Source organism: Schistocerca serialis, chromosome 4, assembly GCF_023864345.2.
Source record: "Schistocerca serialis cubense isolate TAMUIC-IGC-003099 chromosome 4, iqSchSeri2.2, whole genome shotgun sequence".
NCBI lineage: Eukaryota > Metazoa > Arthropoda > Insecta > Orthoptera > Acrididae > Schistocerca > Schistocerca serialis.
Genome location: NC_064641.1, coordinates 757129966 through 757148734, shown reverse-complemented (window position 1 = coordinate 757148734; position 18769 = coordinate 757129966). Strand labels below are relative to the sequence as shown.

At 38.8% G+C, this 18769-nt stretch overlaps 1 protein-coding gene across 4 annotated transcripts in view; it reads right to left on the bottom strand.

Moving 5' to 3' along the window:
* LOC126473300 (chromodomain-helicase-DNA-binding protein Mi-2 homolog) overlaps positions 1–18769 on the bottom strand; it is a 165166-nt gene that overhangs the window by 91282 nt on the left and 55115 nt on the right. For all 4 annotated transcript variants that reach the window (XR_007586432.1, XR_007586434.1, XR_007586433.1 and 1 more), the window contains exons 9-11: positions 6756–6952; positions 5247–5370; positions 2325–2522 (exon numbers count right to left, since the gene is read on the bottom strand). Coding sequence is in view for 1 of the 4 variants with exons in the window: in XM_050100270.1 (XP_049956227.1) it covers positions 2325–2522; positions 5247–5370; positions 6756–6952 (519 nt within the window). In the remaining 3 variants the exon portion in view is untranslated. The remainder of the gene's footprint in view (positions 1–2324; positions 2523–5246; positions 5371–6755; positions 6953–18769) is intronic.

The following is an 18769-nucleotide window of genomic DNA, read 5'->3' as shown; positions in this document are numbered from 1 at the left end:
TACCACTGCCTGTTACAGTTCCATGCACGCGAAGTCAGCATGCAAAAACCTTACGTTTTAATTAATTCTCACAAGAACGTACTTCAAACTGCTATCATTGTAATGTAGTATTTATTGCCGTGATAACATCAACAAACCAAGTTTCAGGAATATTTTTCACTTCAGTCATGACACTGCTCGGAAGTAAGCAACACACTAACTTGCACTATGAATAATATTAAGGAGAAGAAAGCTGATAAGCAAAATGTAAATAACTAGAGGTATATCTTTGTTGCCAGTGGGTTATAAAATATTTTTTTCAACAATACTACTAAACAAGGTAGAAGCAACACTTGATAGCCATCTGGGATAATATCAGACTGGATTTAGAAAGGGTAAATCTTGCTCTCAACAAATTTTCAACATAAAATCCGTAATTCGTCACAGACTTACAAACTCTGAAGATATGGTTGTAACATTTATAGATTTTAAAAAGGCATTCGAGTTGGTTGATAGGGAAACACTAGATAAAGTAATCAGAGACTTTGGCATCAAATCTAAATTAGCAAACCTTATTCGTGAAACGCTCACAGACACGAAATCAAAAGTAGAGTTTCGGGGTGAACTATCGAAGGCATTCAACATAAAAACAGGTTTAAGGCAAGGTGATGGCCTGTCTCCACTCCTCCTTAATTGCGTACTAGAGAAAATAGTGAGAATGGAAACAAAAACTAAAAGAACAGAAGCTGTCACCAATCAGACTGGGAACTAAAAACAAAGATACTGAAACCCACTGTTTAGCATTTGCGGATGATTTTGCCATTCTTTCCGAAAACCCAACAAATGCTGGAATACAAATCAATCTCTTAGAAGAAATAGCCAACAAAGCAGGTTTAAGAATATCTGTAGAAAAAACAAAATTTATGACAAATATAAAAAAATGCTCCGGAATCCCTAGCAACAGATACTGCCCAGATAAAAAAGGGTAAATAAATTTAAATATTTGGGAGATATTATCCAAGAAAATGGCTCAGAAAAATTCGGTGTAGAAAGAAGAATACATGAAATGGAGAGAGCTTAGGAAATAACAAGGAATGTCTACAACAAAAGGTATCTGTCTAAAAATTTGTAGATACAGCACTACAACACAGTAGTAAAACCAGAATGTCTTAATGCAAGTGAATGTTTAGGCATGGATATTTAGAAACAATGAAGAAGTTTATTGCAACATAGAAAGCATAAATTAAACACTAGGAAAGAGGCGACTGCTATTTTTTGGACACTTCTACAGAATGAACAGCAACAGGTTAACCAAACAGATTTTTAAATATCTTTGGCACTAGAAGCCAACAATAGCCTGGATCAAGAAGTTAGGAAAGAAACAACATCAATGAAACAGATGCAACAGAAAGAGAGATTTTCAAGAGGAAAGTGTTAAAAATGAAATGATTCCAAGGCAGGGGGGAGTAGAAGACAGGGTCAAAATGGTCCGAGGAGAGAAAAATGATACATAGTGAAAAGATGAAAGAATACTGGAGAAAAAAGAAAGAACAACAAGGAAGAAAGCACTGAAATTTCTGTGTGGTCCTTAGATGACCCGCAAGATGATGATGAAGAAGAAGAAAGCAGTCTAAATGTTCAATACTTATCAAGGAACATGTACTCCAAAATATTTATAAAACAGTGATTGTAGAAGAAATTAAAGTGATGTTAAAAATTCTAACACACAAATTGCACTTGCTGTCAGACAATGAAAAGTGGACATGACAATTCAACTTCCAGCTAACAAAAAACTCCCAAGTCCAGTGAGCGCACTGGAGGAGATCATAACTGAGCAACAAACATAAAATTACTGAGTCCATTCAGTCAATTAAGAGTTGAAATTTCTTGGAGTCTTTCAGAATTTACCATGATCTCTCTAACTTGTTTAGGCAAAATGAATTTTCCTCGTAAGTCCAGGTTATCGAGACAAATCACCACCTATCTTTATGAATTTTCCATTTTCAAATGGATATTGTTAAATATATTTGTGCTCTGAATCAACGACCCAGCAGGACACCTAAAAACACACTACCTATGGTAATGTTTGTCTCAGTTAGAGGAGAACCATGATTCAAGGTTTATGTTACAAAAATATTACACAGTTTGAATCATTCAGCTTTTAATACAGAATGTGTGGCATAATAAAATATAATCAAGAGGCCAGACTTTTGAAGGAGGTGTGTCTAATGCAACAGCTTATAGGAATGTCAAATTAACGTTTTTGCATATTTAAATATTCCTGAAAAAATTTGAAACCTGTTTTTCCAACATCTCACTACTTCATTAAGAACAAAATGTCTTACCTGTATTTCTGACACCCAGTCACAATGCCAGTATGATTTTTCATGCCACTTGACAAAGAATTCCCTGAAACGAGGTGGTTTTCGCTGTCCTTTGCTACTTGATGGTTCATCAGACTGCTTTTCATCTCCATCTTTGCCTTTGACCTCTGACCAACGCCACGTTAATATCTTTGACACTTTACCAGGAAGTGGTTTGCACTGCAAGTAAAGCAGAATGATCATTGTACTAGATATGAAACAAGGTAGAACACAGGAGATATAAGACAACCAGATATAGCAACAAGAACTGAATAAATAATCCATTTTTGGGCTTACAGGGACCAGGAAAGGCAGCATAATGGAGCTTGACCCTGTGGGAAAATTACCTGTTGCTTTACTGTTATAATACATACAACAATGCAGACTAAATACTGTCAACTTTGTCAATATATTAAATTTAGACATCACTGGCACTCTGCCATCTTGGTTGCATACAACTGCCATAAACGAGTCTACTCAATCTTCTCAACTTAACGTCTCCTCCCTCTACCCTCCTACTAGTAACAGAATATCAACAGACAACCTATGTCTTTATTGATTTAACACGGTACACTACTACTCCCTAACACATAGAAAGGCAGTTACCAATGGCTCCTGAAGCCTTACAAAGTTAGACTATACTGGCCACAACTATCTACGATGATGCTGATGGGATCTGACATTCAATGACTCACTGGTAACTGCATCAGAAATATATGGCAGTCAGTCAACACACACCTTGCAGCATCATACGAACACTACCAATTAATGTGGCCTTTCGTTACATTAGAATTGGTATGAGAATGTTCCATGTGTGCATGATGTGGCAGACATGATCTGTTTGTCATGTAACAAAACAGTGATGAAAGTTCAAGTTTCTGATGGAGCTAAATCCAGGGTGGAGATCATTCTGCTAAACCATGGTACCCCAATGAATACAATAATGTACCAAGGAAAATTCCTTAATTTAGTTCAATATCATATCAATCAACACTAAATGTATCATTACATGATGACTGCTTACTAACAATTTGACATAGTGATGCTTTAATAAAACACGGATGGACACTGTTGAAAAGCGAAGAACTTGCAACACCAGACTGCCAGCCAGTGAATCAGTAACTTTTAAACCAGTGTAGCAGTGCACATTACTGAAATGCTGCAATTTAGGGTCTACAGCACATGCTTAAGACGTCCTCTCACAGGACAGAAAAATGCACACGAACAAGGAGCTGGCGACACCAAAGTGTGGAATTCCGCATTCCACTACACTGCGGAACATGGAATAAAGAACCTGGCATGGCATATTTTTGTCTCCTGGAGAGCAACATGGCAAATGACATGTTTTAGGTCGCAAGCAGCACAGAGGAGCCCCAATATTGTACAGCATTAAACATTTTCTTTCTCACAGAGTACATGGTATGAATATAAATTGTTTCAAAGCATCAGGAAATTGACGATCTCTGAAAGACATGTTTTAGCTATGATTTGTTATAATAAAACAACAGGAAACTACTTTTAAGTACATGAAGGCTTCCTGTAGTTCATGTTTTTAGTGTTATAACATGTGTGCTACGAAAGTATACTGTTTCAATGCTAAGGTACAGCTTGCATGTCAGATATCAAATAATGGCATCTGGAGATTGTGTATACCATATACAAAGGTCCAGACGCTATGTCGAATTTGTAGCGAAGTTGGTAGTGTTATGAGCTCTGAGTAGCAAAGCTCAATGGAGCGGGTCCATGTCCACCTGCTCTCAAATATTTTTTTTCCCCTTCATATCTGTTTTCTAAAAGATTCTAGGTCTTTCTTATTCATTATCATCTTGAAAGTCGATGTTATTTATTATAAATAATGAATTTGCTGCAAAGGCCAACGACTGTCCAGAGATCTTAACATGACTGCCAGTCTATGTCAAAGTAAACCCAAGTTACACACAGGAAGTTTTTGTTGTTATGAAACTTTCTGTACAATACATATACTTATCTCCGAGTTTATGGACTCACTCATGTTTGTATTCTGCCAGTGAAAATCTTTTTAAGTGAAGGTGAGTTGCTACAAAAAAACTTGTCTCTCACATCCAAATGAAATTACGAAATGAATCTTGATCTCAAAATTATGTGATGAAGTACATTCTTTCAGTGTGATGACTGTCAATGCTACATAGAGAATATAGATATTATGTAAGTGCAGACTGATGTTAGACGCACTACCTTAACTATATTCAATTTAAAACCCAAAATGGGATAAAAATTCAACTCTGTTAACAATAACTTCTACCGGTACGTAGCTCAACTCTGTGTACACCTTTATGTGGTATTTCTCTACAAGTAATTCACTATTCAAGCCACTGATGAATCCAAAAGTCTGCTTTGTGGTTTTCTCTACTCTCCAACAGAGTTAACATAGCTATTTTACGCACATCCATTCTCATAAAGAAAACTGTGTGGTCTTTGGGCCAGATAAAGCCCACAATGGATGCAGGAGAGAGCAAAGCACATTAACCAGGTCATCCCATGTGCCGACAGCAATGCCTCAAGTTAGATCAGATGCCTCTCCATGTCAATATTACCTGTCTTACCCAATGAAGGACAGTTTCAGGGCAACGCTCCAGAGTCTCTACAAATACCGGCAACTTTCTTTTGAATGTTTCCTTCTCTTTACTTTTATAGCTGCTCTGACTAATTTTTTTCTCCTGTACTGTTGTAGTTGGCACACTGATTATCCAGGATGTCATCCTATTCATCGAACTAGCTTGTGCCTTATACCTATGAAGTGTTTCCCGAAAGATTCACCACCAACACAATCATTAAGGCATAATACTGATTAATTTCATACTTAATATTTCAACTAATCAATAAAACACTACACAGCTGCAGACTCTTCTGTAATATTAAACTTACTGAGCAACGTGGACACTTCCAATCTCCGTCAGGGATGTCCTTAAGTGGTGGATTTAAACAAAACGTGTGATATGCTGAAGGACAAGAGTCACAGCACAAAAGCTCGCCACCATCTTTGCAAACTCTGTAACATTTTAACAGTTATTTCAGTCATCCATGAACAACAATGTTAGAAAGAATAATAATTACAGTGACAATCAATAACTGAACAAAAAATAACAACTGACATGGCTGCTTCTATACAATAGCAGTTGTGTAATATTTATGCTGGACTGGTAAATATTACATATCCAATACACGTTTGGTAGTTCGTATTGTATTCTCCTTAGTACTATTGACATATGGTACTATAATGTACTAGTAGTTAATTAACAGTAAGCAATGGTCATACTATCAGATATGCTCCAAAATAGATGTTAATATAAAATGAAACATGGTATGTGAATAATTGCAATTCTTCATAACAGAAAGGCTTGGCAGACTCATTTGTTACAACAAGAAACCCCACGTAACAACACTTAAAACATAAGATCACTGTGTCATTCATTGTTAAAAACATTTGGATCCACAACAAAACTTTACCTCATGTAGAATCCAGGATGAAAAGTAACAATATTATGAGAAAGAAAGTTGCCACTTACCATATAGCGGAGATGCTGAGTCGCAGACAGGCACAACAGAGGCCCCAGGGCCCAATTAAAGCTTTTGGCCATTGGTCTTTGGCGACAATAGACACACAAATGCCCCCCCCGCCCCCCCCCCCCGCCACACACCACTCACATTGGTGACCTCCCTCACTCTAAAAACAGGAAAATCTCTTAAAGCATACTGACAATGGGCCTTAAAACAGGGGTGCCAGTCATAAAGAGAACCAGTAAAAGTGTTATAAAAGTCTTAACAAAAGAAGGTATGAAATCAAATTTGACCTGACATACCCTTTTGGTTCGGAAATGAAGGTACATTACAAGAGGTGTGGGAAGTGACCTCCCTCTACCTGTATACGCAGTTCAACACAATGCTGGATATTCGTGAATGCTACTGCCTGGGTATTGGGCACAACAGCCTGGATTTAAAGGTGAATGTCCTCACGTAATTCATTGATGGTACATAGTTTGTTCTTGTCACTTGATCTTTGAGGTGACTTCACAGAAAAGAAGTCAGCAGTGGTGAAGTGAGGGGAGGTGAGCTTGGAGGGACCACAAACATCTGAAAATCACTTTGTCAGTAAAACATGTTTCCACCACAGCCATACTCACTTTAGACACATGGCTTGTTGCCCTATCTTGCTGGTACCGACAACTGTCAGTTTCATATCATTCAACTGGCTCTTCCACCGAATATCAAAATATTGTCAGAATCAAACAGCAGTGGAAGAAGCAAGTCACACGGAAGACAACAAACAGTAAGCCATATAACATTGTTTAACTTCAGTAACTTGGAACTACCAAGCTGAAACAACTAAATTGGCGAGGTTCTCAAATTAGAATCAAAACAAATTTTCACTCTTACCTGCAAAACTCCATGTGCTCATCATCATCCTGTTCCTGAACCCCTTCCCCCTCACAATGTGGGCATGACCATTTGCCTTCTGGAGTCTCTTCTAACTCTGGATCAAGACAGACAAGATGATATGCTCGAGGACACGTATCACAGAGTATTATTTCACCACCTTGCTGGCACACTTCACAGTAGTCCTGGTGATCAGTCTGGAAGAGAGCAATAAAATTCTTAGTAATGATCGTCCTCCCCCCTCCCCCTATGGCTTCCAGCTTAGTACTTTTTACACTCGGATATTTACAATTTTAAGCATGCAGCCTTCTTCAAAGTAAAATTGTGTAATTGTTTTAGTAGCCCTGTTTCACGTGCATTGCAGGTGTGTTTATGTTTACATATGATTTGCAATTCAAAAAAAGCATGCTGAGAAGGGAGGGGGCAGGGAGGGACAGGGACATGCGGGGTGACGCGCTGGGGAGGGGGCTGCGGAGGAGTGGGAAGGGCGAAGGAAATTTGTCATAAGATGCAGTGAATAATTTCTTACATCAAACAGTCCAACTTTAAGTGCATTGATATGTAAAGTATACACTATATTTTTATTTGGAAATGAGTTAGGCGAAAAAGAGTGAAGTAAAATAGGATAGGACTTTTAAATGCGAAGGGAAGAGAAATACATGATTGGAATTGGAGGGAGTAGAGGGGAAGAAGCAGGAAGGAAAATGCAATGAACAAAGGAGCAGCAAAAAGTTACCTTAGAAGCTATGGTCTTATCAACAATACTAGTATAGGTTAATTATCATAACACAAAAACTGGCAATGCAACCTTTTGGAAGATAGTAAACAGTGATGCCAATTAACTTCTTTGCTGCTACAGAAATGCTTTCTGCAATTTTTGCTGAAGGCGGCCTTTGATATAGCTGTACTGCTCACCAAATGCTGGTCTTGTGCCGAGAGATGGCATTTTGGCAGATAGAGAATACTCATCAACTAAGGTTTTGAAAACTATCAGGGTAAAAAAATTGATTCTTGCACAACTTAGTCAATAGATCTTCACTTGACAAAGAACTCAATTTCTTTTTGTTATTTGTCATACTACTGCACTGAATCAAATTAAGTAAAACATGACATTCAATTTTAAAGAGCTCGCAGAGGTAGAAACGCACTGCATAAACTTTTTGTATGGTTGATTTTAGCTTATATCCCAGGAGATGAAATGTGCACAAGAAATCAAAATTCTACTTTAAAATTGACAGCAGAACAGTATCTAATTTCTTTCACAAATTACTGAATTCAGTATCTGACAGAGTCACACTTGATGCATCCATTCACATCCTTCTGCACTGCGAATCATGTGGTCATAAATAAGGTACGTATGCTGATTTATAAATACTCTGAACTTTTTTATTTGCTGAGACACGGAAGTAATGTGTACATAGCAGTGAGAGGTCGGAGACAAATAGGAAAACCCAAGTGGCATATGCATACACATCAACAGCACCTGAGGAAATGGTGCAGCAGGGCGTGTATACACATCCACACAATGAATGGATGGGTTATGGCAGTACTTTCAATCAATTTTGATTACTCATTTCATCAGTTATATTAATCTTCCTTTCTCACACTTATCTACCCTCCCCTACCACTACCAGTCATGGATCAAGCTGTGTTGTTTCTTGACAGAAACAAATTAACTTTGGAACATATCTGTACACTCCTGCAACTACTTACTATCAAAACTTTTGCACAAGTTATTTTTTTGTCAGTAGGCATCTGTGTGAATTAGCTGTCCCTTTTCCTTAAGAATATCTAAAAAACATATGATATGAATGTCAGAACATTCATTTTTTTTCCTCCAATGAAGGACTCCATTACATTTCACTCAAAATGTACTTGTTTTTACTATAATAGCTGATAAGAACTACTTATAACAGAACTGTTTTTTTTTTAAATTTTTTGCTATAAAATCTGATAAACCTCATACACGTTACTGTTAAACAATTCACAACTGCTTTTCTTACACTACATGCTATTTAATATTCCCTGCACAAGCATTGCTGGATCATATGCAACCCTTTACTGAGAGCTACAGCTTCAGTCGATGAAAGCACACAAAATACACTGTATACAGAATATATCCACATGCTAGGAAATACATGCTACCTTTATCAACACAGTCTTTCTGTATCAGTCACCACTGCAAAGGCAACAAGAACTTAAGTGCTTGATGAGCAATTTAAAATGCCCTAACTCAATCTTTTTCTCATTCTCTCCCATTGTCATTAAACATTACATTGACACTGAGCACATCAGACAGATTGTTCTGACCGTATCTCTTCTTTAATGTCATCCACTAAGTCTACTCAAATTGCTCAAACTTCAAATTTTTGTCTAATTCTGTAACACACTGAATCTGTTAAGACATTTAAGGGGCCAACCAATATACAAAACGTGATATTTACAGGCACTGCCCACTTTACACTTAGATATTTTACTGCGCCTTTTGCATAAATTTCTGCAGTGGTAACATGTTACACAACAATAACCTGACTGTCACTACTAAGTACTGGTAGACCTCCACAAAAACTATTAGTAACAGTAATATTGTTAGTTGACAATTTAAATATATACGCACAACAATGTTGTAAACATATTTGGAACAGTGAGAACACCGATGACCACACTGTTTATGTAATTACATTTTCCTTTAGCACCATGTGCAAATTTTTACTTCAAGAAAGAAGTAAAAATTGAATATTAGGTGCATAAACATATTATGTACGTCTTACAATTCATAATACAGCTTCATGGTGTTGGTTGAGGTGTTGGTATTGGTGGTGGTAAGGACAGACTCCCATTCAGTGTAGAAAGAATTTACTATTTGGTCCAGGAAATAAACGTTCCAACAATCTTGTCCACATTTATTAGTCACATCTCTACACACAAATAACTGTGAGCAACAGAGTATGGTAATTTCTATCTACTTCTTTTTCATCACCACAGATTTCTCAAGACAAAATTCAATGGGCTCTCAATTGTATTTTTCTCTTAAGGTAGCCTATTCACATCATTATACGTTCTCTCATTTTCAATGCCATCTAAATGCTCTTATGTCTTTCCTATAGCATTTCTTTTATCGAGATATAGGTTATCTTTAGTGGTATCATAAAATGTCTGATCATGCTGCTGCTTCTCCTGAGAGTACTTCTAATTCTCCTGGGAGTACTTCTAAGAATCCCTCCAGGGTTGCCAGAAGTTTCCCGAAGTGAAATTCCCCAACTTCCAGACAGTTTTAGCATCTTTTCCTGACGAAGTTTGAGGTCTGAAGGCTAAGTAAAGAGGAAAGTCAACAAAAAGATGTAAGGACTTCTGTATTTCTCAACTTGTTTTTAACTGTAATTTTGAATGAGCAGCAAGTTATTGTCTCCTTTGCAAGATTTATAATCTGAAAGCTAAGTACACAGGTACGTTATGTAAATAAAAAACAATTTTTAGTCAAAGGATTTCAGTGTTTATTAATGAGTCAACTGCAACTTTGAATTATCAGCATGTTTTTTCCTGCACAAACTTTATGAACTTTCCAGGCGTGATAATGATTCAGATCAGACAAACATGAAATGAATAAATTGTACAAAATAATATTAAAGTTTCAGAAATATGAACAGCAGCTCTGAAATGCATATAGTGACATTTTCTCTGATAAATAATACTCAGTGTATTGTCAAACAATATATCATAAAATTAAACAATGGAAACCACTCAAAAACTCCTATGTGAGAAAATTGATCTCTTCATTAATTCCACTCAGTTCAGTGGCCCTATTTGCCAGTATCCATGGCTTCTTGGCCTTCAGTTCGTAATTGTGCTGGACATTGGAGCTCTTCTGCTCAGCTCGCTTGGCTGCTTCGTCTATTTCATGTTGCTTCTGCTTTAAAGCCTTGCCATATTGAGCTCCAGCATTGCAGTAGTCCAGAATCACTGTCTTGCTAATGTCAATCTTAAAGACACTGCCAGTCGATTTCAGGTCTCATATACTTGATGTAGGGCTACAAGGACTTGGTTCGTTGGTTGATTATCGTACATACTTTATTAATGGAAAAACCTTACGCTACGAAAGCTTGATCATGACTCAGCATGACAACCTTTTGAAGTATCACCATCCAGTAAGTCTCTCCAGAAGTGATCTATTCTCGTCACACTTCTCTTGTAGCTTGCACAGAGATCCAAAAATTCTTGCTTACAAAGAAGCTGCATGAATTCTTTCTCAACTTTATCACAGTCCTTAGCAATCATCCAATTCTGTAAAGATTTCTACTCTTGCTACCGCTTGAGCTGCTATATGCATCACAAAATCTCATGTATCTACAAACGCAATGTTTCAAAAATGACTTTGCAAGGAAGTATGAGCACATTTTGAACAGAAAGTCCCAGCACTTAGTCCTGAAAGTTAAAATATCTTTGGCAGGCACTTTTACCTTTCTCAGCTAGACCATACAGCATGACTTAAGTTAATTTCTTTGGCAGGAACAAGACTAGCTTCATCCTCAAGTTTTACATCACATACCACTTTCACAGAAGACAACACAGAAGTGTTCAAATTATTAGACTAAACGATTATTTTTGATACTCTTAAGATTTTTGGTGAAAAAATAGGATTTGTTTTAATGGTTTGATTGATATCACAAAATTTCCTTCCAAGCAACTCACAGGTCGCGGAATTTTTCACAGTTGGTAATATTTCTCACTTTCTCTCCAAATCGTGTGTGTCCATGTACAAGCTTTGGAACTGTATTTTACGTTTCTGTGGTGAAACTGTATTTTACATTTCTGTGATGTACTTCAGCTTGTTATTTATTCTATCAAGTTCTTGCTACATTAACAAGACATTATATAGCTTGCGAACTTGCGCCTGTTTTTAGCTACAGGAATAAATCACAGAGTTTCCATAGAAAGTGAGGTTACGGGGAAGACAAAAGATGTTTCACCTTGGGAAGTTTCGGCTGTGCTAGCACTTCTTGCTGAAAATCGTTATGAGTAGCAAGAAATTGCTGACAGAATGAGAAGATTACACAAAACTGTCAGCAGAATCAAACTTTCAGTGCAGAAAGGTGGTGAATACAAGCCAAACAGAAAAGGAAAATGTGGATCTAAAAGAAAATCAGTCCTAGAACAATGAGAAGACTTGCAAACATAGCAACAGTGAACCGTAAACTTACTTCTACAGACATGAACCATCATCTGAAAGGTTGAAGTTTCACCTGTGGCAGTGAGGAGAAGGCTGTCTGGATGTGGTTTAAAGGCATCACAACCGGGGGGGGGGGGGGGGGGGGGGGGCGCGGAACAACAGAAAATCGCACCTGCCATGAAGACCAGAAGATTGCAGTGCCCTAAATAACTTCAGGAGTGGACAAGTGAGGACTGGGCTAAGGTATGTGCAACGATATGGTAAATTATGTGGGTCTGATCTCTAAAGTTATGAGTTTTAGCTTGAAACTATGATGCTTTATTGATACTGAAAAAATGCACATTTGAATTTTGGGACTGTTGAGGTCTCCTATGCTACTATTCCCAACTTTTCTAACTTGCAAGTTTGTACACATGCTTCAGGTATGCGTCAGTGTTGAATCTATATTAACTGTGATGGAAGAAAACAGCCAATATGTTCGTCGCAGACCTGGAGAACAATTCAAAGCCGAGTGTGTGCAACAATGTGTGAAGCATTCAACTTCCGTTACTGTCTGGAGTGTGATGTCTGTGAAAGGTCCTGGCAGGTTACATATTGTCAAAGAGGCAATGAGGCAAGAACAATATAAAGAAATCTTTGAAAAGGAACTTTTTCCCCCAAATAAATGAGTGGTTTCCTAATAAAGATGCCATTTTTATGCACGATAAGGCACCTTGCCACAAAGCCAAAAGTGTTTCCAAGTACTTGGAAAAAAAGCAACTGAAGGTGTTGGTCAGGGAATAGCCCTGATATGAACCCAATTGAAAATTTGTGGGCTATTGTGAAACATAGGATAAGGAAATTTACAATAACCAACAAACAAGATCTCATGGAGAAACTAGAGGAAATCTGGCACCATGACAATGGTACTAAAATGTCACGTGAAAAGTTAATAAAAACTATGCCAAACAGGATAAAGATGTTGATTAAGAACAAAGGCATGCATAGAAAGTATTGAATGTACAAATATAATCTGTATGTGGATGTGTGTGATAAATGTAAAGTTTTAGAAAAAATGTCTTTAGTAAGTTGAACAAGCTGTACATCAGATTAATTACTATGGACATTACATCAGCAAGAATAGAAGACGAAGTATTATACAGGAAAGGTGCCACGAGGCTACACAGTGGAATTCCCTCAAAAAGGGTGTGATCTGCACTGAACAAAGCCTAAAACAAGATGTTTTAGCTGGCAGCACATTACCTTTGAAGTACTTCACCACCACAATCAAATGAACCCAGCCTGTGGGCATGCTGGAGAGGCTAGATCTAATGGGTGGAGCCTGCACATTAGTGAGTAACGATGGGCCCGATCCATCAGACATACCTACGGAACTGGCCCACTGCAGAAATCCACTCGTGTTTGGCCAGCTACTCACACTCATGGTCACAAGTTACTGACACTGTGTTGATGAACAGAGACCATGGTGATCAAGCCATGCAAATCCTCTCGAGATCTGAACAGACCACTCCTCACGCCTACTGTTGTCATGGTCAGCAGCTGCTCAGCTAGTGGCAAGCAGCTCATCCGTTGCATCAGAAACGAGAAACGAGACTTTCTAGTCCCCCCCACCCCCCCCCCCCCCCCCCGTTTCTTCCTGGATTTCTCAGATATGTTTGAAATTCCCTACTTCCAGAAAATGTGGCAATCCTGCCCCATTCCCAATTTTTAATACATCTGTTGTCAATTATCCCCAAAATACCTTCAGCTTCCCCAACACCATTTCATCTTAAAAACATTCAGTATTACTTCACATCACTGTTTGTTTCTTGTCAAATAACTTGTTTCATCTTGGCTATTTCAGTTTTAATGTGTTCTGTACTTCTGAATTACGTAGTACATCATCTGCGTGTAAGTTATCTGTGAAATGAATAATTTTTTAACATGTACTGTAGCTTTAACTCAATTATGTTGATTTTTGAGAAGTACCTCAAGGTACATATAACACGAAGTGTGATCAAGAAGTTAACAGGAAATTTGTAATTTCATGGGCTTTATACATTCGATTTTTAAAATTTCTTTTATCTTGTTGGTAAACACGTTTCTGATGATGTTTGCATTTTCAGCTGTTTTGAGTATTTACTGTTGACAGTCAAAAAGGTTAGAGACGTTTTTGAGGTCTCGGCAAATTTTTCCTTTTGAAGAAGATAGATCAAAGAATTTGCATTAAGCTTTGTTTGAAAAATGGAATAAAGGGCAGCATCACATTCTAAATGTTGCCAGTGTTTTTTGGTGAATTTACTATGAGCAAGACTAGTGTAAACATTTCAAAGAGGGTCGAGAAGATGTTGAAGACATGACACCCTGGACACCTTAGCACATCAATTACTGAGGACAGTGTGGAAGAAGAAAAGTAAATGGTTCTGGAAAATCGCTGGAACACCAACAGAGAGCTCATTTATGAGGTCGGCATATCCTTTGGCTCATACCAACAATTTGTTCCAGTGTTTTAAGTTGGACAACGTGTGAAGGTTCTCCTCACTGTTTTCTTTGATTACAATAGGATACCTGTATCATTAAGTTTGTGCCTTATGGTCGGACGGTCAATAAGGAAGTCATGCACAGTTCGCAAAAAGCAGTCAAAAGAAATGACCAGAACTGTGGCAAAACCACTCACAGCAATTGCATCATGATAATGCTCCCTCTCACACCTCAATGCTTGTTCGTGAGTTTTTGTTCACAAACACAACTGCTATCTTCCCTCAACCACTGTATTCGCCAGACATAAACCTGTGACTTCTTTCTATTACCGAGGCAGGATAGAACGACACTGAAGAGCTGAAGAAACTGGTACACCTGTCCAATATCGCGTAGGGCACCTGCGAACATGCAGAAGTGCCACAGCATGACGTGGCATGGACTTGACTAATGTCTGACATAGTGCTGGAGGGAACTGACACCATGAATCCGTAAGAGTACGAGGGGATGGAGATCTCTCCTGAACAGCATGTTGCAAAGCATCCTAGTGTGATGGATCTGGGAGATGTGTTATTTTCTACCGGATCTGTCGATACCAAATCTAATGAGGGAGATTGTAAATGATTTTTGTCAGTATATTTTTTGTGAATTGTAATTTGCCTTATTTTATGCTAATTTGTTTATATGTTCGAGAGTGACAGCATATTGATTAATATTAGTGGATGTGACGAAGAATATCAAAGAGACTGGTTACAAGTGGAAGATTGTGGGTTGCGTGAAATGTCTTTGATGCTGGAGTCGTCTTTGACCGTAGTCAGTCAGCAGTGAGCTCTTGGTGTGTGACGGTGGAACAATGTACAGGTCCCCGTTATAATAATTTGCAAGAGACCAGCAAAAATGAGTTATTCTACGACTTTTTTATATAAACATCAAGAAGGAAGCACATTCGGAAAAATGGTATTTGAAGCGCCAAAAATGAGGAAAACGCATTGAACCAGGAGATTTCTGCAGCCGACGAAACAGCATTATGGAATCATACTTTCACTAGATGACTGAAGCCAACAAAAAAAAGATCAAATATCATCTTATAAACATTTCACGGAAAAGTGAGTACTGTCACGAAATACGCTAAATTCAAGTATATAAAAATAGTGAGCATATTTCACCAGGTATGCTCAATCATGTTCATGTCTGGGGAATTTGGTGGCCAGCGGAAGTGTTTAAACTCAGAAGTGTGTTCCTGGAGAAACTTTGTAGCAATTCTGGATGTGTGGGGTGTCGCATTGTCCTGCTGGAATTGTCCAAGTCCATAATGGACATGAATGAATGAATGGGTGGGTGCAGGTAATCAGACAGGATGCTTACGTACGTGTCACCTGTCAGTCATATCTATGTGTATCAATGGTCCCATTATCTCTCCAACTGCACATGCCTGCCATTGTAGTGTGTCCACCAGCTTGAACAGTCTCCTGCTGACATGCAGGGTCCATGAATTCATGAGGCTGTCTCCATAGCCGTACATGTCCATCCGCGTGACAGAATTTAAAACGAGACTCATCCAACAAGGCGACATGTTTCCTGTCACCAGCAGTCCAAAGTCGGTGTTGACGGGTCCAGGCAAGGCGTAAAGCTTTGTGTCATGTAGTCATCCAGGTACATGAGTGGGCCTGCGGCTCCGAAAGACCATATTGATGTTGTTTCTTTGAATGGTTTGCACGCTGACACTTCATGGCCCAGCATTGAAATCTGCAGCAAGTTGCAGAAGGCTGACACTTCTGTCATGTTGAGCGATTCCTTTCAGTCGTCCTTTGTCCCACTCTTGCAGGATCTTTTTCTGGCTGCAGCGATGTGTGTGATTTGATGTTTTACCAAATTCCTGACAGTCATGTACACTCGTGAAATGGTCATACAGGAAAAATTCCCAATTCACTGCTATTTTGGAGATGCTGTCTACCATCACTTGGACGCCGACATACCACCACTTTCAAACTCACTCAAATCTTGATAGGCTGCCATTGTAGCAGCAGTAACCAATCTAATAACTGTACCAGACACTTGTCTTGTATAGGCGTTGCCAACCGTAGCGTAGTATTCTGCCTGTTTACAGATCTCTGTATTTGAATACATTTGCCCATACCAGTTCCTTTGGTGTTTCAGTGTATACCACCACTGATGTGATAAAAACAGTATCACTAAAGAGCTGAACACCAAAACAAAAAATGAGTTCCAGAAGTGTTTCCAATATTGGAAAAAGTGTTGGCACAAGTGTATTAGGCATAATCGCATAATCCGTATCGGTTCAGGCAGTTTTTTTTTTTTTTAAATAATTTATGGAAACAATTTTTTTTCAAAAATGACAATCCAGAAATGTCAGATTTTTTTCTGTTGATTAGTACCATGTAGTACTATATTGTAAAGGAGAGATTCCACTTTTAAGTTGGACAGGTGTTATTTTTTTAAAAAAACATTTTTTTAACTTATGTGTTTTCACTGAAGTTGTTTCTTACTAATTTCTTTGTTACAATGTTAATTTCTATTGCCTTCATTGCAGTTATTTCTTTTCACTTTGTTGTGGTTTCTTGTCAGTTTCTTTGTCGTCGTTGTTCATTGCATGTACACTACTTGCCATTAAAATTGCAACACCAAGAAGAAATGCACATGATAAACGGGTATTCATTGGACGAATATATTATACTAGAACTGGCATGTTATTAGATTTTCACGCAATTTGGGTGCACAGATCCTGAGAAATCAGTACCCAGAACAACCACCTCTGGCCGTAATAACGACCTTGATATGCCTGAGCATTGCGTCAAACAGAGCTCGGATGGCGTGTACAAGTACAGCTGCCCATGCAGCTTCAACATGACCATCGGCCACCATTGACCAGATGTTTTCAATTGGTGAGAGATCTGGAGAATGTACTGGCCAGGGCAGCAGTCGAACATGTTCTGTATCCAGAAAAGCCCGTACAGGACCTACAACATGTGGTTGTGCATTATCCTGCTGAAATGTAGGGTTTCGCAGGGATCAAATGAAGGGTAGAGCCATGGGTCTTAACACATCTGAAGTGTAACGTCCACTGCTCAAAGTGCCGTCAATGCGAACAAGAGGTGACCGAGACGTGTAACCAATGGCACCCCATACCATCACGCCGGGTGATACGCCAGTATGGCGATGACAAGTACACACTTCCAATATGCGTTCACCGCGATGTCGCCAAAAATGGATGCGACCATCATGATGCTATAAACCAAACCTGGATTCATCTGAAAAAATGACGTTTTGCCACTCATGCACCCAGGTTCGTCGTTGAGTACACCATCGCAGGCGCTCCTGTCTGTGATGCAGCATCAAGGGTAACCGCAGCCATGGTCTCCGAGCTGATAGTCCTTGCTGCTGCAAATGTCTTAGAACTCTTTATGCAGATGGTTGTTGTCTTACAAACGTCCCCATCTGTTGACTCAGGGACAAAGACGTGGCTGCACGATCCGTTACAGCCATCCGGATAAGATGCCTGTCATACTGACTGCAAGTGATACGAGGCCGTTGGGATCCAGCACGACGTTCCATATTACCCTCCTGAACCCACCGATTCCATATTCTGCTAACAGTCATTGGATCTCGACCAACGCGAGCGGCAATGTCGCGATACGATAAACCACAATCGCGATAGGCTACAATCCGACCATTATCAAAGTCGGAAACATGATGGTACGCACCTCTCCTCCTTACATGGGGAATCACAACAACGTTTCACCAGGCAATGCCGGTCAACTACTGTTTGTGTATGAGAAATCTGTTGGAAACTTTCCTCATGTCAGCACATTGTAGGTGTCGCTACTGGCGCCAACCTTGGGTGAATGCTCTGAAAAGCTAATCATTTGCATATCACAGCATCTTCTTCCTGTCGGTTAAATTTTGTGACTGTAACACGTCATCTTCGTGGTGTAGCAATTTTAATGGCCAGTAGTGTATCTGTATTTTAGTTGTTCAGTGGTAATTTGTTCACTGAAGAGGCTTCTAAGAAATCTAAGACCGTCCAGTGAGTTCTGCGTTTTCATGAGGAATATGCCGGTTAACACAGTTGCAGTGTGTTTTGTGAAAATGACTGTTTGAAATGTCTTCTGACTGAGCCACAGGAGAGTGAAGTGTGCTGACTACTTGCATATCCATAAAAGAGTGATATGTAAGACAAACAAAAAAACAAACTCTGTTGAGGTTGAGGAATGGTCCTCCGAATGACTATCTGAACAAGATGAAGCCTCCCATGGTGCAGATGATTCAGATTTTGCATCAATAGAGGAAGAATTAAATATACCCTTTATCAGTCAACAACAGAGACAGGTTTTAGTCCTGTTAAGAAACCGTGGTCAGTGAAGTCGAGTCA